At 41.3% G+C, this 25,022-nt stretch overlaps 1 protein-coding gene across 2 annotated transcripts in view; it reads left to right on the plus strand.

The window, feature by feature from the left end:
* Nucleotides 1-21,281, plus strand: part of lepr (leptin receptor) — a 48,045-nt gene extending 26,764 nt beyond the window's left edge. For both annotated transcript variants that reach the window (XM_042057174.1, XM_042057173.1), the window contains exons 3-19: nucleotides 164-379; nucleotides 2,204-2,321; nucleotides 2,905-3,095; nucleotides 6,070-6,197; nucleotides 6,397-6,541; nucleotides 9,234-9,506; nucleotides 10,168-10,273; nucleotides 10,686-10,900; nucleotides 11,135-11,277; nucleotides 11,630-11,783; nucleotides 12,152-12,234; nucleotides 12,769-12,982; nucleotides 16,488-16,694; nucleotides 16,784-16,867; nucleotides 17,002-17,095; nucleotides 19,271-19,346; nucleotides 19,586-21,281. In XM_042057174.1, the coding sequence (XP_041913108.1) occupies nucleotides 164-379; nucleotides 2,204-2,321; nucleotides 2,905-3,095; nucleotides 6,070-6,197; nucleotides 6,397-6,541; nucleotides 9,234-9,506; nucleotides 10,168-10,273; nucleotides 10,686-10,900; nucleotides 11,135-11,277; nucleotides 11,630-11,783; nucleotides 12,152-12,234; nucleotides 12,769-12,982; nucleotides 16,488-16,694; nucleotides 16,784-16,867; nucleotides 17,002-17,095; nucleotides 19,271-19,346; nucleotides 19,586-20,461 (3,323 nt within the window). In that variant the 3' untranslated portion in view covers nucleotides 20,462-21,281. The remainder of the gene's footprint in view (nucleotides 1-163; nucleotides 380-2,203; nucleotides 2,322-2,904; nucleotides 3,096-6,069; nucleotides 6,198-6,396; nucleotides 6,542-9,233; nucleotides 9,507-10,167; nucleotides 10,274-10,685; nucleotides 10,901-11,134; nucleotides 11,278-11,629; nucleotides 11,784-12,151; nucleotides 12,235-12,768; nucleotides 12,983-16,487; nucleotides 16,695-16,783; nucleotides 16,868-17,001; nucleotides 17,096-19,270; nucleotides 19,347-19,585) is intronic.
* Nucleotides 21,282-25,022: the final 3,741 nt, after the last annotated feature.

The raw sequence follows: 25,022 nt of genomic DNA on the forward strand, positions 1-25,022 counted from the left end.
ATACTTTTGAGGGAATTAAATCGAGAGTGTTCTATATAAGAGGCAGAGACCGTTTGGAAAGAGAAAACGAGACGTCAGAAACACTCAACTCACTCTGCTCCCTCAGGAATATGTCTGTGCTCTCAGACTTAGCATCCATCTTTTCCTGCCTCTCTCTCTTCAGGTGTGGCCTCTCTGGATCTGCTCGGTGTACATGCTGAGCCGTATGAGGACGTGCCCTGGAGGATGGACCTCTGCTGTGAGCTGCTAGCTGCAGCGCATTCGGTGGGAGATGGTGCCACAGACAGCAGTACGTCCCACTTACCAAGCAGTGCCCTGACTACCGACCAACTCAAGTGCCACCAAGACAACTCCACTGACACAACGCACGGCAGCACAGGTAAACCAGTTGACAGTTACCTGTGTTAAATCCACAGTCAGGTGCAGAATGAGGTGTTGCTATATAACTCTGGCTTAGTGTGAATTTACAAGCCAATTTCATTATGGGGAAACAAGGATTAGCTGGCACTTTGGCACAGGTTCCTCTGTTTATTTAACTGGTGACTTGATCGCAATTGAGTCCCACTTAAAGGAATTATCCGGAGTAAAATGCACTTTAGATCAATTTACGGATGATTGGGAGTACATACATTGAGTTGACATCCAAATCATGTCATTCGGATGTGTTTTGAGAAAGTTCGATGTTACTGTTTTTAGTCAAAACTCGTTAGTGTGGAAGTGAGAAGGGCATATTATTTCGCTGCCACAAAACGCTATTTTTATACCTCTTCTACAGTTCCAAACAACATTACACTTACGTGGTAGTGAGTAGAGGGTCCCTAAAGCCAAACCGAAGTATCCCGAGGTCTTTATGTGGTCGGATAGAGAGTCCAGAATGAATTTCATCAAGCCAGTACCTTTCCGGAAATGTTGCCATCTTTGCTGCCACCTTTAGGGGAAAGTCCGTAGGAGTCGATTGCCAAGTGTGCTCTGGGAATTCACAATTTCGTCGCCGTTTAAAAAAAAACAAAAAAAACATAGTCCAGTCCATACAACTTCATTTAAATTTCAAAAGAAATACTGGACTATGTTTTTTTTTTTTTTTTTAAACGACGACGAAATTGTGAATTTCCAGAGCACACTTGGCAATCGACTCACTTCCACGCTAACGAGTTTTGACTAAAAACGGTAACATCGAACTTTCTCAAAACACATCCGAATGACATGATTTGGATGTCAACTCAACGTATGTATGCTGTTGTCGTGAGCTCAAGAAAATAAAAGAAAAAGAAATGTCCTTGATTGGTGTGATCAAGGGTGAAGTGGCTGTTGGAAAACAGCTATTGTGTTAGGCTGGTTAAGCTGGTTGAGAGAACGCCGTGGGTATAGAGCAGCTTTGTGAACAGTACAGTAGATCTATAAGGATAGGATTTATTTCCCTCTGATCAATAGAGAGGGGTCATTACATCTGTTAGCCAATGCACATTACCTGCCTCTCTCCCTGACACAGCTCCCAGAAAGATAATTAAACGATGCAATTACTGATGGAAATGTCACCGCTATTCAGAGAAAGGTGTGTGCGCGTGCGTGCGTGTGTGTGTGTGTGTGTGTGTGTGTGTGTGTGGTGCGCGTGCGTGTGTGTGTGTGTGTGTGTGTATGTGTGTGTGTGTGTGTGTGTGTGTGTGAGAGAGAGAGAGAGATGGATGATATGGATTCAGAGTGATATAAAAAAGTAGAGTGATATAAAAAGGACAAAGCCAGACAAAAGGGAGCTGATGACACATTGTTATTACTGGACCTCTGTTTATTTAGTTGTGAGCTCAGAGATCTTAAGTCAGTCCAGCGCTCATTTCTTTCTGTGTGCTGAACCATGGTATATAAGGTGAGATTGCAAGCTTTGGGTAGGCTGCAGTGAATAAACCCACTTCAAAGGAAGCCGCTCCCGGGATTGTGCAACAGGCAACCTAGACCTTTCATTACAGTTTGTTTTTGAGTATGCACCTCTGGAGATGAAGGCAGCCTTGGGCGATAAATGAGCAGCCCATACTCACTCACAGTATTCATTTTATGCAGTTCTCTGGTAAGACTTCTCTGGTCTGATATAGGTATATTTGTGAGCTGTCATGAAGGATGACAGCGCCTGTTAGTGCTTGTTGTTTTAAGGCTTCCAATTAGTTTCTGTGAACTGTGAGGGATCTAACATGTTAATTAAATCTCTTTGCAGGGGTGTGTTTGAACATTATGTGCTGGCTTGATGAGGAGAAAGAAAATCTAATTTGTATCCGTAAGCTACAGAGCGCATCGGCAGACAGGCTTGTCAGCATTAGCCTGCGGCATTGGCCGTGAGTATCCAGTTTCCACCCCCCGTCTCTCTCTCTCTCTCTCTCTCTCTCTCTCTCTCTCTCTCTCTCTCTCTCTCTGTCCTTGTCTATTAGCAGCTTGTGGATGTCTGACACTGTGTTGTTTTGTTTTGCATGGTCTCTTGCTTGTGGTTGTTATTAAAATATGAGGAATAACACATGGGATAAAACGCAGAAAGACCTACACTGCTGCATGTCCACAAACAGAACAGTTATCCTGACACTAAGACAGATGATGGCACACAAACAGACACACAGATACACATAGGAAAACACACACACACACACACACAAACATACAGAGAGAGAGAGAGAGAGAGAGAGGGGGGGGGGGCATACACACACACATGCACAGAGAATACCCTTTTGTGTCCACTTTTTTCATTTCACAGCATGAGATTAGGCGTCTGCGTGGAACTCCGTCCACTCAGAGGTCAGGTGTGCTTATTTCCCCAGTGTGGCATATTACTGTGTGCTGACCTCACAGGACAATACTAAGGGACAGCGGGGCTATGGTCATTCCCCCTGTTATGCCAGGTCTTATGACTTGTGTGTCTTTTTTCAGTGCGGGGGCAGACACAGGAGCAAACAGGGAGCAGTGTGAGGAGAACTCTGGCTGCCGGTGCATGGAGGATGACCACACCTGTTCTGTGGCTCTGGAGGGTGGCCATGCAAATGTGTCAGTGATGGTGAATGTGACCGATGCCCGAGGCTCAATTCTCTCATCTGTCACGCATATCCACACACAATGGCTAAGTATGTGTTGTTCTTCGTGTCATTGTCTTTCTAAAAAACTGTATCTATATCACATGATAGACGCAGACTGTAAAGTATAACTTTGCTTCTAGAATCACAGGAAAGTCAGTTTTTTTTATTAATTAATAATGCAGTTTTAAGACTGTGATTTCAATGCTCTCAAGCATTCTTATATACAAGTATCTTATTTTTATTCTTTTTACCAGACAACGTTCTGTATTAAGTGCTCAGCAAAGCAGAATTCAATTGATCAGAAACAGAATTGATCCCCATTTTCTCTAAGAGTGTAAAATATTGAGCTCCTCTGTTGATCTTTTGGGGTTGGTTTGTTCTAACAATTTAAGAATGAAGAAAAAGGAACACCAGGGTATGAACAAAGCAGATATGATGAATAGGTGGAAATGCTGATGTGAATAGGAAACCAGACATCACTGCAGTCTTTTTATATAAGTTCTGGAGCACACACTGAAAAATCCTACAAAATGTTCCTGTTCACTTTCTACTTTTAGATTGGGATTGAATCCAAGTCCAACATGATTTAGATAATAGTTGTAAGATATTGTATATATGTTATACATTTCCACATTTGAGATATGCTATGTAGAGTTATTACAGTTAATAAACACCCATGGCAAGTGTACTTAGAAAATGTGTATCTGATCATTATCATTGGCAGTATGTTCTTAGAGTCTGATCAACTCTTAAAGCTCCCAGTTTAATTCAGTGTGGAGTGATTTGATATTTGAAGAACGAATTGAATTAAATGTAAAAATATAAAATGAGACAGCTTTGCCCTTTAGAGCCTTCGAAGATCTTTGGTCTCGGGGCCCCTTTGCAGTTGTCAATAAATGATCTGAGTGGTCGCTGCTGAGGTGTTGTCAGGTGTAATGTCTCTCATAGGTAAGGGGAGGAATACAAACTAGTCTCCCTCTCATTCCTATCAAAACAGGCTGTTTCTACTCTGTAGTCTCTGTAGTGGAGAGATGTGTCATCAGGTGTGTCATCACACAGATGTTGACATTGGCATGGCATCATGTCCATTGCCTTTCCACAGAAATTCAAGGTCCTGTTCAATTTCTGGGTTTGCCAGATTGGTGTATTGTTTGCCACATGTTTGCAGATGTGGTTGTGATCGGTTCTCAGTGTAAGGCTGCTGGTGTGTGAGCGATGCTTGTAAGAGGAAGGCTGCTCTGGGAAGACACTCGTTCCGTGGGGAAGCAGTGCTTTAGTGCACGCAGCCTGCCAACCTTGCCAAGCGGGGGAACGGCAGGGTGGCGCAGGTGTTACCACTTTGTCTGGGTGCCATGACGATCAGGCTCAGATCTTGAGATAAAGTGACTAATTTTGTTAGGTGCATGCCTAGTCATATCCCTCTAGATAGCTCCAGGCCAAGCCCATTACTGAGCTGTTTGTTTAAGATTTTGGGACCCATGACAACCCATATGTTTCCATTGTGAAAATCACAAGGAATTTCTTAGATTTTTTTTCCATATTACTTGTGTACGTCTTTTGTAATCTGTGTTTACATAAATGCATATGGTAATTTTAGTTTCTATTAATATTTCTATTTAGTGTTTACCGTTTCCTTGGAAAGATCTATTAGTAAGAAATACATTACAATTTTGAGATCCATGGATGAGAATTCAAGTTTTGCCTTTGCCTTTGCCTTTGCTCTTGCCTTTGTCTTTGCCATTGCCTTGGGTCACAGTTTTGGTACAGAACATGAATGGCTGCCATTGTCTGATAAGCTATTTATAAACTCTTTCCTTGTAGCTTCTAAATGGCATTTCTGGAAATAGCCTCTTTACTAAGGCCCTTATCAAAAGAACGGTTTACTATTGGTGGTTAATACAACTGTCACTGCTAGGCATGGGCAGTTAATTGCTTTTTGTGGCATGAATTAAGGAATAATTTGGTGTGCGGTATTGTGACACTGATGGTGTGACACTGTACTTGGTTTAGGATATTTTAGAGTCTGGTCAGACGCTAGTGATGAGCCACAGATCGTGGTCACTTCACTACTGTGGTCTCTGACCAGTCTGTAGAATTCTCAATTTCTGGCTATCTAAATCTGAACAGAAGTGAAGGTTGTAAAGAGTGTCACCCGTTAACAGTAGTGAAGTATCACAATCAGTAGTGAAGTAACACAATCAGTAGTGAAGTATCACAATCAGTAGTGAAGTAACACGTGAAGTAACACAATAAGTAGTGAAGTAACATGTGAAGTACCACAATTAGTACTGAAGTAACACAATCAGTAGTGAAGTAACACAATCAGTAGTGAAGTAACACATGAAGTAACACAATCAGTAGTGAAATAACACAATCAGTAGTGAAGTAATACAATCAGTAGTGAAGTATTACAATCAGTAGTGAAGTAACACAATCAGTAGTAAAGTAACACAATCAGTAGTGAAGAAACACAATCAGTAGTGAAGTAACACGTGAAGTAACACAATCAGTAGTGAAGTAACACAATCAGTAGTGAAGTATCACAATCAGTAGTGAAGTAACAGAATCAGTAGTGAAGTATCACAATCAGTAGTGAAGTAACACAATCCTTAGACTGAATGCTAGAGTGGAACAGAGTAGTCAAGTTGGCTGTGTCAAGACAGGCTTATCCTGGAGCCACAGAGATCAAGACAAACACCTACTGGCATAGAAGTTTTACAAACTTGATGTTCTGTTTTTAACCAGACATCATGAGGTACTTGGTATTAAAAGAATCACGGTGTCATTCATTCCCATTGGGGATGAGTCATTTTTTTCAAACAGGGAGTTGTAGTTGATGTCATTATCATCTTGACTCCAGTGGTCAAATCCTCATGGAGGACCCAGTTGTTAAAGAGACAGAGTTAAATGTCTGTCTCCACCTCAACTTTTCTGTTGTGACTGTTACATGATGACTGATACACAGCTAATGTATGTACTGTGTGTGTGAATGTTCATTGGGTTTTTGGCTTGTCCTGGGCAGATCCTCCTAGTAACCTTCATTACACCACAGACCAGCAGAAGGAGGTTGTTCTGAGGTGGAGTCCCCCGCAGCCTGAGGCCCTGCGTTATCAAGTCCGCCTCTTCTCCAGCAAACAGCCTGACTGGCAGGTACTGCTGAACAGCCCTTACTGTGAATTGCCAATTTTTTTGAATTACAGTAGTTACTGACTGCCTGTGCTGTGATACATATTATCATACAGAGTGGAGTTCCTGAGTTAGTACTTTCCTTAGAATCCAGTAATGACATTTGCTTCCTTCCACTTACGCTCTGTTGACAATGCTTGCATGATTTTCCTGTCGTTCCCAGTTCTTGCCGGCAGTAAAAGACAGTTGGCTGGCCCTCAGGGACCTCTCTGAGCATACTCTCTACACAGTCCAGGTGCGAAGCCAGAGCCTGCAGTTCCAGGAACACTGGAGCAACTGGAGCCAACCTCTCTACCTCTGTCTGAGTGGTGAGTTTAGAAGGCTCAACCAACACAACTTTCCCTTAGAGTTACAGTAACTTCCCAGTCTTACCTTGGACTTTTTAAACCACAGTTGGACTTAATGTTGTGAAATGCACCACATGTAAAATTACAAACTGGAGGTCTGTCAAACTGGATATGTCAGCCACACAAAACAATGTTTTCTTATTGGTCTTCACACCAGTCTGGAATTTTTGCCATGACAAGCAGAAATATGTCACCATCTCTCTAGTAAGGCTTGATATTTCAAGCACAAATATGTCACCATCTCTCTAGTAAGGCTTGATATTTCAAGGTTGCAAACTTGCTCTCTTTACTGTGGAGTCATCTCAACTACTGATCATGATATACCATGTCTGACAAGCTTGCTCCAGTCATTCCATCTGATATCTTTTCTCCACTGAGTAACATCAGGATGATTGCTGGTGCTAGTGCTTGTCTCTGTGCTTGTCACTGTGTTTGGGAGTTTCAATGGAAGGACTAAATCAAAGATATTTACGCATACAGACTTATACAACAGGAATACTTTTGTAAAAGCACACTTAAAGGCTGTGGTTGTAGACATTGTGGTTATGCATTTTAACTTTCAGCTTTTTATAACACATTATACACACAGCACATGGAACAAGTTATTTATTGGAAGCATAGCCTGCTTCATGTTGTTTCTGTAGAGTAATTGTGGCTGTGCTGATGGTGTTGGGTTTGTGTTTAGCAGGTGCCAAATTTATGAGAGATTCTCACATGGGCCTAATGGTCTTTGCTGGCTTGTCATCGGAGATGCCATTTAAGGCCTCTCTAATTGTAGCTGCTTCCAGCCCATCATAATAAACTGTAACTCGGTAAAAAGCATCCCTAAAAGCATCCTTTTGGTTAGTTGGGTTTGAAAAGGTCTCATCTTGTGGTCGGTAATGGTGGCACCACTATGTGCCATTGTACCAACTCCAACCCAAATGATGCACTTCAAAGTAGAGAAATGTTAGTCTGTACATCCTTCCCAGCAGGTTCAAACAGGTCTCCTGTACAAATATTAAATAGTTATTTTAAATCAAATACATTCTTGCACAATTATTGTGCAAACTGAATTACCTTGGGCTTTAGATTACACATGAGCTTGTTTCACATGAACTTGTGTGATGATGTGGTTTGAATAATAGCTTCTCATTTCTGCAAAGCAGCGCAGGCCTTGGGATTTTGTTTGCTTGGCCATATATCTGTCACTGTCCACCATATGCAGTCACTCGGGTTATCTTTTACAGATGTTAATGGCCCGACGATTGCACACATTGTTGACAATTAGCATCGTGTGTACTCGAGGGCAGTCCGTGCTGTTCATCTCTGCACTTTAAACCCCTCGCGGCCCATAGTTCTTCGTCACAGCCCATTAACTGTCCTCAAAACCCCAACCACTTTTGGAATAGCCTAGCGCTGTGCCCACACACACAAACAGGGTGGCTGTTGGGGATTGCTTGCTCTGCTCATAATAGCAGAGCAAGCAATCCCCCAAGTGAGCCCAAGTGATGCAGACACAGACATTAAGAAGTGACTGGAGACTGAGTCACTCGGATGATATTGAGGAATTTCCTCATAAAAGGAACGTTGGAGTGGAGCAGAAGGAACCCCACAGGGATGTGTGTTGGCTGTAGATGTGCGTGTTAATAGCTTCTTGTTCTTTCTCTTTTCTCTATTTTTCTTTTTTAGCTCTGTCCCCATCTCTCTCTCATTCCCTCTATATATGATACCCAGGGAGGTATAGAATGCCTGATGTTCCGTTTCTGGTGTGTAGGACATCTTTAAGGAGGACTGGCTGTACTGCACTTCTCCTACAGATAATCAAGGCTGTCATCAGGCTATACTGCTACTGGTGCACATCATAGAAACATCATAGAAAGTATTAGCAATTTATGATCAACTTCAGCACATGAAGCTTCTTAGATGTATCCAACCATTCAGGGAACGTTTCATTGTAGTTTTTGATGATGGTAGAAAATCACAAGCTCACAAACTCACAAACTTTCATCCATGTAATGCATTTGTCAATCCCTGCTCTTACCACAATCCTGTGCCTATATACTGTATATGTAGGCCTATATCATTATATGTTGTTTATTCACAGTAGTGTCATAGTGTGATTACAAATATCCCTGTGTCTGAAGAATGTCTCAGAAGCCAAGCGATTGGTGACAGATAGGGCAGGCTATTTTTTGTTCTTACCTGTTGGGCTCTTAAGATGCGTGTTGCTTGTCAAGAAGCCCTCTTTAGGGCTGGTTGCCATGGCAACTAATTGAAATTCACTGCACAGTACACAGAGTCGAAATGTAGCATCGAACCTCTACCTTAACAGGCATCCACATTAAACAAAGTCGAGGCCAAAACATGGCTCTGCTCCAGTGCCACTGCCCAATCCACACTGAAACAGAAGCTCTGTGTATAGAAGGCAGAAAGATTGGACAATAAAGTCACATTGTTCCTTTGATGCATGAGACAAACATAGTTAGTAGGATGTTAATGTTTAAAGCCTGAATGCCTCTCCCTTTGGCATTGTATTATAAGCCTGAACCATTAAAATAAAATATCATCTTATTTCTTTTCTTTTACCTATGTATCATTGTTGAGATTATCATTGTTCTCAGTCTCACAAGCGCTGCTTCTAACTCCTGCTTCTGTGTGTGTTTTGTCTCAGACACCTGCTACATGCCTGAGGTGGTGTTTGCCAGTCCTGGGTCTGAGGTGACCGTGTACTGCATCATCCAAGACACTCGCTGGAATGCCACCAACGTCCGCTGGTGGCTAAATGGCAAGGACCCGATCCCAGAGAGCCAGTACCGGGCCATCAATGATCATGTGAGTGCGGTCACCTGGCGGACTATGGCCGCAGGTGTGCATTTCCTGCTCTGCTGTGCAAAGGGAGAGAAGGACCGCTGCAGCCACATCTATCCCAAAGTCTTCACCAAAGGTTAGTAAGTCTGCATCAGACACAGCTATGCTGACTTCGAGCACTTTAAAGGGACACCAGGCAACGTTTTCGTGTTAATTAATCATCTTCGTAAGTTGGTATATGGTTAAATGACTTATTACAGGGCGAATGAAGACTCTCGCCCGCCCCTACTGCCTGTAGGAAGAATATCCCGCTTGCAAGTAAGTGTATCGTACCCGCCGACCTTCAGTCTCACAAAGTCTCAGACATTGCGAGAAGCAGGATAAGTTTACATCCTGCATCCACAGCACAGAGGCAGGCTAACAAAGCGCTAGCGATTTTTGCAAACGTGTGTATAATGGCAGAGCCGGCGAAGAAGCAGCGAAAACCCTTGACGGAAGATGCAAAGAAAAGGAAAAGAGCTTCAGACCGAGCGAGGGGGAGTTTCGTAGAGAAAAAGCATCAGGCTTGCCTGGTGTCCCTTTAACATGATCCATATGTGTAACATATATCGTTGCATTATTAGAGAATGATGAGAACAGATGCAAAGTATGTAATATAACAGATAAGCAAAATCAATTGGCAAGATTTAAAGCAACTAATTTGACTTAAAGTATCAAGGCCTTTGTAGAGTGCACCATGTTCTACTGAAGTGTATTGCTTCTGTGGGTTTGAAATGTTTTATTCTCATCATGGACAGGTAACTACAACACAAAGATTGACTGCCAGACCACTGTGGACTCTACAAACAAGATGACATGCACGTGGAATAAGGAAGTCTTGAGTGAGGACCAGCTCATGTACAAGTAGGCGTGATTTTGCTCATTTATTTATAAATGTATTCATCTTTACTAAATTTAAGGGGGAAAGTTAACCTTGACAAAATAGTACTTTTAGCCTGCTGGAATAAAAAATGCATTGGATGAGGTATCTGAATACACCGTAGCTTTCTCCCAAACTAACAATATGCATGTCATGGATCATTTGGGATTAGGTCCTGCTGTAGCTCAGTGCTAATAACATTATGCATGCAGTTGGTGTGCTAGTCCAAAGCCATGCAGTACAGATGCTTACGTTGACCTGAACTTTTGACCTTGAAGTACCTAGGTACTGTGGAAGCACCATTATGTAGTGATGGGAGTGATGCTATAGACATCTGAACTCTATGAATGGTCTTGCAAATGTTCAGTCCTCCTCATACCTTCTGTGTATGACTAGGTGGTATGATGGACGTTGTGAAGACATGCAGATGGAGGAGGAGCTGACCAACTCAGTATCCCAGGTGACCAAGTGTCCAAGTGGTGGAGTGGGGCACAGGAAGTGCACTCTAGAGACAGTTCGCCTCATATCCTGCTATAAATTGTGGCTTGAAGAGGTTGGAGGAGAGGGACAAGTGAAGTCCCATCCTGTCTATGTCACACCTTTTGATCTGAGTGAGTATATATCATTGGTGCTCTTTTCCAATGATGTGGTGCCACACTGCTACAGACATAGATTGTTTGGATTAATCATTTTTACAGTAATATACAGTATTACACATCTGTGTGTATTTAAATTGCAGTTGACTCTCCATTTGTCACATGTACACATGAGTACATATTTTCTGTGCCTTGTTCTTAGTGGATGCGTTGTGCCTAACATGTTGTTGTCGCCCGTTCCCGTTGCAGTGAAGCCCACCCCACCCAGCAACATCCAAGCGGTCAGCATGCCCAACGGAACCATGCGCCTGGCGTGGTCCCCGGCAGACCCGGGGTATGAGTTGGAGTACAAGGTCCGATACACAGCTACTACAGAGAAGGCCAGCCTGCAGGTAAGGAGCGGCCAGCACTCCAGGCTACAGCTGGAACAGCAGTGTAATAGCCTGGCCACAGAGAAATGGGCCTGTGGAGGCTCTGTGCTTTCAACAAAGCAGTCGGGTAGTTCTCCACAGACAGGCGGTGTGGCTCCCTATAAATAACAGGAGTGGTACTGCACATCTTTTACTTAACAATTAAATGAGAAATTTGATATACCTTAAAACGTTCCTGCTCATGGATATACTCAACCTCATTAAAGTTAGATTATTAAATGAAGAAAAATACTGCTGCCCAAAATATGTTGCTGTCTGTGCAGAGTAGTGACCTGTGTGTTGATTTTGGATCCAATTTCTTTTGTCGGTTTAGTACCTTGGGCCGCAGCTGGAGTCCTGGGCTGCGGTTGTGGTGGCCGAGCCCTGTGTGGTCTATAAGGTGGAGGTCCAATGCAAAAGACACAACGGATCAGGCTACTGGAGCGATTGGAGTGAACCCCACATGTCCACAATAAAAAACAGCCTTGGTAAATGTCCCATTAACCCCTGTCACTGTTACATAGCACTCTTACTCAAGTGTAGCTGATTTAAACAGACCCCCTGGACATAAAAGTTGTTAAGTGAGAACAGTGAGATGATTCGGTGAACTATTATTGATGATGCATGCCAACAAAAGGCCAGCTTGACTGCTACTTTTCCTCCCTTGTTAGCAGGCATCTCCTGGTTTTACTTCTTTCTCTCTAATTGTGTGCAAAATGAGAAGCCATTATGTCCCCATAACACCCTAAAGTCCCATCAGCATGATTCCTGACTAAAGAGTCACAACAGAGATGAGATCTCTGAAGAGAGATGTTAATATGTCTGATGAGATAATAGTCTGTGGTGTTGTTTTCAGCCCCTGAAAGAGGACCTGAGTTCTGGCGACAGCTTAAGGAAGACTCCATGAGGAACCAGGTCAACGTCACCTTGCTATTCAAGGTAAAGGAGAGGCTCCATCGATGTGTAGCTTCTGTTGAAATGAAATTTGGTTCACCTGTCCAGACCTGCATTATTGCATTGGATTACCAGGATATTGCGCAATCAGACCAGCCGTTTCACTTCTCTCCAGCGTACATTTCCACATCTTCCGCAGAACGCCCACAGATACCCACACACACACATATTAACGGATAATGAGCTCTCCCACCGCAAAGTTGTGAAATGTGCCCAAGACACTTTCTTACTAACCCTCTTTTCTCTTAGCTACAGTTGTGCCAGTGTTATCTCAGAGGGGTATATACAGATTAATAAGCATGAAAGATGCGTTTGGAGAGATAGGTTTGGTTCCAGGAAACACAAAGGCTTTCACTTGAACATACTGAATTGAGTATGTCATTTTGCCATCGCAGAGCCAAAAATTATTATGATCTATTGCTACAGAGAGAAGGGAACAATCATTCATCCGAATTCTTTTCGTGAATAATGTCTATTTAATTGACAAAGAGACATTCAGCTGGCAGTCTTGTCTTTCAGGCTCTTTCCATTGAGGATCCCCCACGCTGTGTCGAAGGACTTGTAGTTCAGCATCAGAGCAGTGGGGGCGCTATGTGGTCGAGTGAAACTGCTTTAGGAGCCTCCCATGCATTCCTGTTGGGGCAGGAGCCCCTCACCGTCACTGTAATGGCACGCAACTCTGTCGGAGATTCGTCCAACAACCACATCCTGACTCTAACCAGGAGCCCTAAACGTGAGTAACTTTCATTTGAGACCTTTTGTCATGCCAAACTGTCAGTATTACAGTTTGATGTAACCCTTTGCTAAGAAAAGCTGTCTTAATAGTTCGAAGGGAAAGGGATTCTTCTTTTCCCGAAGGAGTAGGAGTAAATAGACTGGATTCCAGACTGGAAAATAGACTGGATTTGGAAAGAAAAAAAAACTAGCACCACCAGAGTCTTCCCCATTCCATTTTTACTAGATCATTTTACTCAGTAGATATTTCTTTTGTACTATTTACATCTATAAAATACATTTACATTACATTACATTTAAACTGTTGTTAATACACACATCTTATGAACCTTTCATTATGACCGGTCATATAGGGATTGTCAAAGTTTATTTTATTTTTTTTCCCGTCATCTACTTCCTGAATTTTTGGTCAACAATACCCGGGACACCGAACCACCGGGGCACATGAAATTTGGTGGGTATGTAGCCCCACTAGACTTTTACGGAAAAATTTTGTTTTGTCCTCGGGGGCCACTCCCCCCTCGTGCTGGGCCCCCCGAACCGCAAAAAAAGCAGTTTTTCCTAAATAACTACCTGAACCGTGGCACTGAGGATGAAGAATCTTTTATGGTATGTTGGTCTCAAGGGCCCACATCAACCTGGCCCATAATCACTCATTTGTGATTTGCACCCCCCCGGTAAAAAATGAAAATGCAATATTATTCTGCTTTAATCGCCCCTATCTTCAGTTAAGATGTTCAGAACTGCACCACATTTTATGTGTATGATTGACCTGGCATTCTCTGGGGGTATGCCAAGTTTCGTAGAATTTCATCCATGGGGGGGGCTAAAAAAAATTAGGTTATGTGTACATTTAGTGACTGTACATTGGCCTGTAGATGGCGGTGGACACATATACACATGCACACACACACACAGGCACCCACATACTATCGGTATTAGAACGGCCGATACATAATTACAAATTCAGTAGGATTAAAAGAAAGCCAAAATAAATATTCATCATCATCATGGCTGCATTTCCAGTATTGGCGATAAGTAGTCGTTTGTCCACTAGATGGCGCATCGTTGCAGTGAGACGTAATTTTGTTGGAAGTTAAAAGTGGGTTGGAAAAACAATGGACGCTTCCTACAAGGACTGTAGTTTACCGCAGAGAACGTCTAATAAGGATAGGACGATGTTCACATGAAATGTAATTACCATTTCTTCTTGAAGCCGAAATAAATCTGAGGATGTTTATCGGACATGCTTGGTTTTTACTGCAGGTACGTTAATCTTATAATATCAATAAGGAACTAGGTAATGTTACCGTTAGCGTTGGTTGAGTGATGGAGGCCAATTTGATTGATTGCATTTGTAGAAAACTATAAATGCGGTTATACCAAGCAAATTGATAGCAGCACTGTAATTGTATCTTTCGACTGTCATTTGTTGCACGTGCTACAAAAATCATTCTGTGCAATGGAAGATTTACCAACGTTACACCGGTCTGATACAGTTTTGCCTATACATGCGTGAGACTGAGACGCCTGTTTATTTTGTTTTAAGTGTGTGCAGGGTGTGAGAGGGGAATCAATGTGCTTTGATTCCAGCTTGGTAGTTGTAGTCTGTGAAATTAAAAAGCACGTGTGTGTGAAGTATCCAAACAATGACACCTTCATTTCATTATGGCTGCTTTAGCAACACACCTTAAGCTACTGTGTAGTGGGTCCCATTTAGAAGTGGCTACTTCATTCGCGCTTTTCTTGACTCATGGAGCTGCGTGAATTTTATTACAACTTTTCGCCACGATATGGCAGTTTAAGTCCGCTTGATACTGTAAGGCGTAAGCCATTGGTTTCCAAAGGAGATTTTATTTGTGTCGCCAGCATAGCCTATTGACAATTTATGTTGTAAATAGGCCTACCTTATAAGCCTACCTGTAGCTTAGGGAAGCTAACAGCTTTCTATTAGCATCTAGTTTGTTAGTTACAGTTTTGTCATAACTCCCTGATGCATTTTTGCATTTAGAATAGCCAGAGCGTGGATATCTCAATCGGAAAAAATGAAACAATATAGGGTGCCTATGGACTAGGCTGGGTGAACCCAGCCTGATCTGCCCGCTATTTATTTTTTGATTTCTTAAAAGATTGAGCTTGGTCTGGTGAAAGCCAGACTAGCCATGGACCTCAGTTACACAATGCAAGGGAACATGAATCAGCCTATATGTGCACCATTTCATCAAGGCCCATTTGGACATGTCAGTTATTTGCACCACTGGTTAGATGTAAAACAGAATTTCGTTTCAGACTACTGTTACTTAATTTGTGCATTAACAATAACGTTTCAGACTACTGTTACTTAATTTGTGCATTGACAATAAAGTATTACATGAACTAAAGATGACTAAAATCTTATGTAGAAGAAGAAACATTCACAAAAAATCCATCCATCCAAAAATGACCTTTGTTTTTGATAGCTGTTGAAAACGGCATGGAACTGACAGAGATGTTTTTGTGTATAAATAAATAAATAAATAAATAAATAACATTATGCTGATACCTTTTGCTTTTCCCAAATACAATGTAGCCTACAGGTGTAAGTGACCTTTCATCAATCCAGTTGCAATGGAGAACTGTGATGAACTGCCCTACTTGTGATTGTTTAGAGATTTTAAAGGTTTTATAACAATGCTACATCTTCTTTGGCTATTCTACAATCTATTCACCTTTTCAGCACCAGTAGGCTACTTTCTGTGCAGCCGCACACACACACTCAGGCATGCCAAACAAGCATACACAAAAGTTTCAAGAGTGGGGGATGGAGTAAAATATGGAGACAAATTGAAGTGTGATTTATTTTCGCGGAACGGATGTACAGGACTGAGCGTCGGTCATATTTTGTACCGCTATGCGGTACATCTAGTTTTGTTTGAGAGTTTGATATTTTTCTTTATTTTATGTGGCACTCAAATGTCAATGTGTCCCATCAACTATAGAGTGCAGAGATGAGGTATCAAATTGATCTGATGTCAGGAGGTGGCCCATCTGAGTAAACACTCCTCATAACGGTCTTTCGGCGGCATAATTGCCTGTGAGGAGAACACAAGGCCAAGCTGTATTCTGTTCAGAGTCACTTAACATAGTGCACAAATGAGGAGTGCGAGGCTTATTGCTGAAGTTGTTTTTTCATTTTATTTTTATTCCCCTAATATCCATATTTTTGTCAGCAGCTAATTAGTTTCACCAAAGCTATTTGTTACTCTATACCAGGCCTGGCCCATTAGCTTCAAGCACATACAAACACACACTCATAATAACCACATACACACAGCCTGCACACACACACACACACACACACACACACACACACACACACACACACACACACACACACTAGTACAGGCCCATTTAAAGAAATGATTAAGTGGAAGTAAACACATTTCATATATAGAAGCCCTAGGTGCTGTGCGTTTTTGCTCGTTATGTTTTTAAAGCCTTGTTGATGTGGGGATTGTGTGCAGGACAGAGTGTTCAGTCGTTCACCGCCCGCGTGATAAACAGCACGTGCGTGGACCTGAGCTGGACCCTGCTTCCTGGTGGTCCCGCTCCACTGGCCTTCGTCATCGAGTGGCCCCATCCCAACGGCGAGCTGCAGCAGAGAGGACAAGCAGCGGAGAATGTGCAGTGGATAAGAGTGCCCCCTAGTGACCGAGCAGCAAATGTGCATGGTACGTCCATGTGTTTGTGTATGTGTGGCTTTCAAAAAGAGCATATATGCCTTTCTCCAACACTCATGCAGCTTTCTTTCCTTTGACAGGCCATTTCTATGGTGCGGAGCAGCATAAGTTCACACTCTACACACTCTATAAGGATGGAGAGGGGAAACCTGTCCAGTGCATTTGTAAGTCCTTCACCATGTTTCAAGCAAGGACCAGGCAGTTTTGCCTACATAATGCAAATACTGATCAATTCAATAAATATTTAAGGATTGAAGGATTGGAAACAGATTTTTGACAATCGGCTTTTCCATTTTAGCATCCAGAGAAGACCCGGCGGCATACATGCTGTTAATGATCATTGCCTTCCTGGCCGTGGTCCTGTTTGTCACTCTGATCATCTCCCAGAATCAGTAAGATACACTCCATTTACATTGTTTGTATGAATCTCTCAAAGGGCTGTGTGACAACCAGCTTTGCAATAACTACCAGAATAGCAATAAAATTATTACAATTCTCATGTATTGCAAAACTGGTTGCAAAACACATGTTTTTCAACCATTTTTGCAATAAACCAGATTTGTAAAAAAAAAAAAAAAATTCAATGGTAAAAAATTACTCATAATTTCGAAATCGCTAGGTCAATTTTACTATAGGGAAATAGGGATACTATTTATTATTTCATTATATGATTATGGTATCATTACGATAATTCAGATTTGTTTATGATATTAACCGTCCTACACAACTGGAAATTTTCAGTAACAACAACCTAAAAGGAACATCTGCAAACATTCCACAAACTTTGAAATAAAATTAAATTGCATGTTTTAGCTTGTGGAGATGGCTACACGATGCCCTTCTATAGAATTGCCTTTTGGCTTGGGTCAATGCTTTGACATTGTGATGCACTTGGAGTTGCTGTTGATCATTTATTTCACACACTTGGTGGATGACTCTTTAAGTCTGTGATCGTTTTCATGTGTGTATATGTTATTGCTTGATGATGCCCTCAGAGTTGCCTGATATTATCTTCTTTGTTTGGAGAAAAACGCTGTTTGCAATACATTTCATCTCTCTTGTCAGAAAGTGTTTTGTATTGGGGACGGAACATTATTTTAGTTGATTTCATCTACCGCGTTTGTTCAAATCGTGTCCAGTAAGTCAACATGGGCAAGTTCAGGGTCCTAAATTCTGTATCCATTAAGTCAACATGGGCAAGTTTAGGGTCAAATCGTGTCCATTAAGTCAACATGGGCAAGTTCAGGGTCAAATCGTGTCTATTAAGTCAACATGGGTAAGTTCAGGGTCAAATCGTGTCCATTAAGTCAACATGGGCAAGTTCAGGGTCCTAAATTCTATATGGTGTTAGATGGGGATACTTGAAAGATTTGAAAACAAGATTTGTAATAACTTTATTTCAAAGTTCGTAGAATGCACGTATGCAGATGTCCCTTTTTATGTTACTGGCTATTTACAGTTGTGTAGGACAGTATATGAAAAAGATCCAAATTATCAAAATTTAAAACAATCATAATGATACAATGAGATAATAAATACATTCCCTATATGATCGACCTAATGATTTTCAACTTATGACTAATTTCTTTACCTGTCCGTTGAAAATATTTTGTTACAATACTGGTTTATTACAAAACTGGTTGGAAAACGTGTTTATCTTCCTTAACTAAATTATTGAGAAAACAAGCATAATGATATAATCAGAGGATCAATTGACTTCTGTACCATTGAGAATATTTTATTACAATTCTAGTTTATTACAAAACTGGTTGGAAACACATTTTGCAACCTGTTTTACAATAAAAGAGAATTGTAATAATTTTATTGCAATTCTGGTAGTTATTGCAAAACTGGTTATCACTGCTGGCTTGATGAATAGACTGCCGCACCTGCATATCAACAGTAATGGCCTCGGGTAGTCAGGGAGGTGTATCCATTCATTCATCAAGATCTCAAGGTATTTTGTATTTTGTGCACATAGAAAAAAGTGCCCTTTATTCTTTATTCAATTCAATGCAATTCAAAAGTCTACTTTTTTGAGTAACAAATCCTTCGATCAATGCTGAGGTAAAGATATGTGTATACCGGGAACCATGAATCATCATTGCCCACACTCTCATAATCCTTTTTGCTATCTCCCATTATACTTCTCCCATTGTGCTAACATCAAGACATTGTATAACAATCACTGTTACCTGTGTGCATTCATGCAGATGGCCACGGTGTTCACAAGAATGAATCATAAATAATGATTCTCAATCTGAATAAATCAGGGGCAGGAGAGACTGAAGAACAGACTGTAATAGAATCATTAGATTAATATCATAATGGATGATCGTTGGATCATAGTGAACTCTGATGTCAGATTAATATACACAACACAACACTTTCATTCATGGCATTTCAAGTTAAGTAGCAGTCATGTGGAACCTAATAGTATGAGTGTAATGGAGAGTAAGATAACAATGAACAAAATAGAGAGGGGAAAAGTACTGTGTAGGTGGTCAGCGGCGTCATTGACCAGAGACATATGCATGCGTTCATTACAGCTGTTTTTCTCATGTCAGGATGAAGAAGTTGATGTGGAAAGATGTTCCAGATCCTAACAAATGCTCATGGGCTCAAGGTGTGGATCTCAAAAAGGTAAGCCATCATTTTAGTGATTTTATAGCCACAGAGATGTAGCTCATTCTGAATGTGAAATGTGAATTGACAAAAATCTCATGAAAATTTAGTTTGAATTTGTAATATTGAGAAGTATGTGGTATGCAGATATAGGATTTTCTCGGCTAAAGAGAGCCATGCTCACCTGTAATCACCCCAGATGAAATGTTATAGCATCTGTGTTTAAGTTCTTCACATGGTACCTTGTCCATCTGCAGGTGGAGAATATTGAGAGCTTATTCAGGCACCCTGACGGTCTTACTGCCTGTCCACTGCTGCTTATATCCGAGGTCGTATCCGAGGCAGAGGTTGTGGAAAAGACTGTACCTGCAACATTCCAGAAAGAAATGGAAACTGGCGGAATATCCAAGGAAACCACTGTCTTGATGCCCACTCACATGTCTCTCTCAGACTCAGTCTCCGCAGAACCAGTTTCTGGAGGGACGTCAGGTATCTTGGAGACACCAGAGTCTTCAGGTCAGTCTGCGGTGTCCGGGCAGTCGTCGGTGACATATGCCACGGTGCTCCTCAATGACCAACCCTGCCAGCGCCACAAACACAACCAGGAGAACCTGAGCAGCTCCAGCGACGAGGGCAATTTCTCCGCCAACAACTCGGACATCTCGGGCTCCTTCGGCCTGTGGGAGATGGAGCAGGCGGTGCTGGAGACCGGGGAGACCGACCCCCGCCACTCCAGCTCCTACAACTCAGTGGAGCTGGAGTTTTCCGAGAATTCCGAGGAGGAGGACGAGGTTTTAACAAGTCGACGGGTGTCCTCAGAACTCTACTATCTTGGCATGGGCTCCCAGGATGATGACCAGGAGGAAGACGCCGATGGCGACGATGAAGATGAAGAGGAAGAGGGGCCGACAAAGCTAGAGGGACCACATTTAGGCTCCTTGAGAGAGGAAGGGGTCCTGGTGTGTGTGGAGCCAGCCTCACAATGTAATTCTCCATTGGCCCGCCGGGACTCCAAAAGCAGCTGCTCCAGCTGTGCATCTCAGAGCGGCCTGCCCCTCTACCTGCCCCAGTTCCGGACAGCCGCCGCTAAGCCCATCAGAAGCTGGCCAGAAGACCACGTCCTCCCACTGTGAATGAAGGTAGAGCATCCCATGCTGTGTCTGATGAGTGCACATCTCTGTTTCCCCTTTGGAGGAGATGAGATGCCACTGCGCTCTTGTCACTCATTATCCACCTTGAGCTACTGATCTCTACTCAGTTGTCCATACTCCAGGCTTGACTGAAAGGATTTATGGGAAAGGCCAGCACTGGCCTGAGGTCAGTCATTAAAGGTGTAATATAGTGACATTAAGAGTCATGTGCTTGTGGTCTGTCTGTGAATGGATCGTTGATAGAACACTGGTTAACATGACGATGAGAAATGCTTGTTTGCACCTTGATTGCCTGTTAAAGGCTGAGGAATATGAGAGAAGGTTCCGAGTTCTGCTGGAAGCTGATGATGTTGACTGCTCTGATGAACACTAGTCAGAGGGGGAGAGATGACTGAAAAGATGGGAGAGTTAAAAAAAAAAGCAAAGTTTTGGGTTCTGCGTTTAAAAGCTGCTGGTTGACAAAGCATGACTGTCTGACAGTTGTGTGAGAAAATGCTCTCTCCACCTGCATTTGCATTCCAAGAAATGAATGTTTCTTGGGAAGAAATAAAATCTCTGATTCAAATGGATGTTTGGTGTTATACATTTTTGTCTTGTAATTTTGTCATGTATACTGTTGCCAGCAGGTTCTCCCAGGAAACAAAATGTGCCATCTATTTTCATCATGTGCTGTTTTCTATGAAAAAGCTGATTGTGCTGTGATCAGTTGAATGTATATTTACCTTACAAGGATGGAAAATGAGTAAAGGGTGTACACTCTTGTCTATTTTTGTGGTTCAAATAAACTATTTATTGCAAGTTTGGGGATTGGTTTGTGTTCTTTTTGTCTCTAGCATGCTTGTGGTCTGTTATCCTAGTCAGAATATCCCCTTTTCACAAATGGACAGACTCCTTGTACTTGAAGTGTAACAAGTTGTAATTTTGAGTAAAACTGTGCCTTCAGGGTATTGTGTTTGTAGGGCATCTTAGGCCTACACACGGCTGGCCAGAAAGATTTTGTCAGGAAAGGCCTACTTCAATTTTAAGATACACAGTTATTTGTGTTCACTCTTTCCATCTAAGGGGGGAAAAGACTGCAGAGGTTTGCATTCAAAACAAACTTAATGGCAATGTAGGCCCACTCACAATTGTAGGTAGAAAGGGTGAGATGTTGGGCACAAGTGTGTAGGCCCTAAAGGAAAACCAAACTGAAGCAGGCAACAAGGTTAGCTGTAACAATATCTAATACATCAAGACTTCGATTCGACAGCCTTGAGCTTGAGCATGCAGCACAAAAATGTCGAGTCCACTGTTGGCACATGCCATGAATAGCATAGTTATACAATAATCTGAAATTAGTGAAGGGCCACTGATAACTTCTCTGACCACACTAGACATATTGAGGCCTACAAGGTCAAACATGATTCTTTAGGGAGCTCAACTGAAACAGATGAAATGTATTGTTGATCTCATCATTATATTTAACTAAAATATGAATTTAAGATGCTCCATTATTATGACCACATGCACACACACATAAACGCACACATGCACACACACGCACATAAAAATACACACACATGCAGGCACATGCACACACACATAAACACAGACACACACACACCCCATTACCCCCCACACACACTCACAAGCGAATCCACACACACACACACACACACAGAAGCACACATACAGTATACACCAAAACAAGAACACACTGTGCACACACTCATGTACAGTACATGCACAAAAGTGAGTTTGAGATGAAGACAAATTGACAAGCGTGATTTATTTTTGCGGAAAGAATGTGCAGGACTGAGTGGCAGTCATATTTGGTACCGCTTTGTGGTGCACCTAGTTACTCTAAGACCATTACACACAATGTACAGCTTTAGTTTTCACCATATCTGGGCAACAAATACAAAATGTTTAAATTAACTGAAGTGATACAGTAACACAGCTATCCTGTAAAAAAGAGAGGTGGAGTTTTGCCTAATGCTTTTAGTTTAGGTCTATAGCACATTATGGAAAATGGAATAGGCCTAGTCTAGCTTTACTGTAGTAGGCTGACTTAGCATTTTGATGAAATACTATTCCACCAATAGATGGAGAACTTGTCATCTTGGACCTGTCATCGGAACCTGTTGTTTTGTAAAATCTGTGCACAAAACATAAACAATATATTAACATTTTTCTCGATTGCTTTGACCTGCTAAGAAACTGGGATCCACTTGGTCTTCATTACACCTTCTTTGCACAGCAGAAGTCATCTCTTGCATTTGTGCTTACAAAATGCATGTAAGACCTACAGTAAACACCTACTGTAGGCAAGACAAATGTTATTGAACTACAACTTGTCATTTTTCATCAAAATAGACCTACAGTAAACACCTTTTGTACTGTTTTCTTCACCAAATACAGTTTTTCTCGATCGTTTTGATGCTTGTGTCAACTCTGACATCAAATTCTCAAAACAGTTAACACCTGTGTCTGAACTAAAGCACTCTGGCCAAAATGACACATTTTGCTTGCAAAAGGCTGTTATTCTCTCAAAACACTTAAAACATGCAACAAAAGCAAATCTTGCCTTCAAACAACATATCCTGTCGTCAAATCACTGTGTGATTTCAATCAATCATTAAACACTGGACAACAAAATACAAAATATAGTTCTCAAAATGAGCATTTTTGCTATGTCTGTTCCATTTCTTTCTCATTTTCCTGGTATCAGAAAAAACTGAAAAGACTAAATGTACTAAATAAAAAATAATTGTATTCATTCCTCCAAAGATGTAACTGTCATTGACATGTAAGACTTATCCTACAGTAAGCACCTAGACAAGGCAAATTTCATTGAACTACAACTTGTTATTTTTCATCAAAATAGATCTACAGTAAACACCTTTTGTACCGTTTTCTTCACCAAATAGGCTATACAATAATTTCTCTAAATCTGCCTTAGATCCATAGCCTACTTGCAAATAGCAACACAGAACAGACATGGCATATCTTATGGATAATGAATGATTGCCGATTGAAGAATTGTGCAAAGGAGTTTCACACAGGTGTATAAGAGGCTTATGTAAGGAATTTCTACCACCTGTGAAAAGATGTTTTCCTTTTGTTTAGCACAGGAAAACTACAGTTTTTCTCAGTCGCTTTGGTGCTTTTTTCAGATCAGAATGAACATTCTCATAACTATTAGTTCAACCTCCACAACATTTAGTCATTTGTGCACATCATAGTAGCAATTTCTCCTTCCTCTGAACAAATTGCAAATGCTTTTGGACATGTATCAGTTGCTTTCATACAATTCTCTGCTGTTTTTTAACATTATCATTTGCTTATGTCATGTCAGTCAAAATGAAGTATACTTATGGATGCTGAATAGTCGTTCCCAATAAAACTAATAGTCTTCATTTCATTGCTTGAGTCATTACATACAAAATTGTTGAACTAGTTATCAAATTCTGTCACAATGCTGTAGAATTGCAAAGAGCATACAGTAAAAATGTACGTATTCAGTGTCTTGTACTCACTTACTCCCCTAACTACAGCAATGTGTAACTTTACTGTAGTTTTCAAATGGCTGTACAAGTACTGTATAGTGCTGTCTTGAGCATGTTCAGGTAGTGTTACCGAGTTCTGGCCTTTTTTTTGCATCTCCAGTTCACTGAGAGAACTGTCATAATGAAAACATGACAAAGCCATTTGACTATCTTGTTCATAAACGATGGTGTCAAGACTTCTCATTTTGATGACACTGACAGTTTCATTGACATAAATACCTGCTTTTGAGGAATGGACTATCCATTTTGAGCAAGTGATGTGCTTTTGCAGGTCATCCACTAAGTTTTGCAGTTTGCACTAATTGTTTTGAGAAATGCACTAACTGCTGTGCAAATGTTAATAGTGATGTGAGAAAAGCACCAAAGCGACTGAGAAAAACTGTAATACTTTGTCTAAATGTGCATTAGATCCATACTAGCAAATAGTAACACAGATCAGACATGGCATCTCTTATGGATAATGAATGATTTCTGATTGAACAATATGTGCAAAGGGGTTTCAGACAGGTGTATCAGAGATTCAGACTTCCTTCCTTCAGAAGGAATCTCTACAACCTGTGAAAATATGTTTTTCTTTTGTTTAGCACGGGAAAACCAATAGAGTTTGGGGTTCATTTGTGTTAACTGTTTTGCAAAAGGGTGTGAAAAATGTGTGAACCCAATGAAAATGTGTGCAAAGTACATTTGCAAGAGATGACTACTGCTGTGCAAAGGTGTTCATGAAGACCAAGTCGATCCCAGTTTCTTTAAACAGGTCAAAGCAATTGAGAAAAACTTGATTTTACTTCATGTTTTAAATGTTTTGAGAGAGTAAGAGCCTTTTGCAAGCAAAATGTGTCATGTGTCAAATGTGTCACCTGTGTGTTAACTGTTTTGAAAACGTGATGTCAGAGACAAGCATTAAAGCGATCAAGAAAAACTGTAACTAATTTCATTTAAATGTTTAAATAAACAAATGCAATTACATTTTCAGATGTTTTCAATCCTCTAATTCC

This window comes from Alosa sapidissima, chromosome 12 (genome assembly GCF_018492685.1).
Source record: "Alosa sapidissima isolate fAloSap1 chromosome 12, fAloSap1.pri, whole genome shotgun sequence".
NCBI classification, from domain to species: domain Eukaryota; kingdom Metazoa; phylum Chordata; class Actinopteri; order Clupeiformes; family Clupeidae; genus Alosa; species Alosa sapidissima.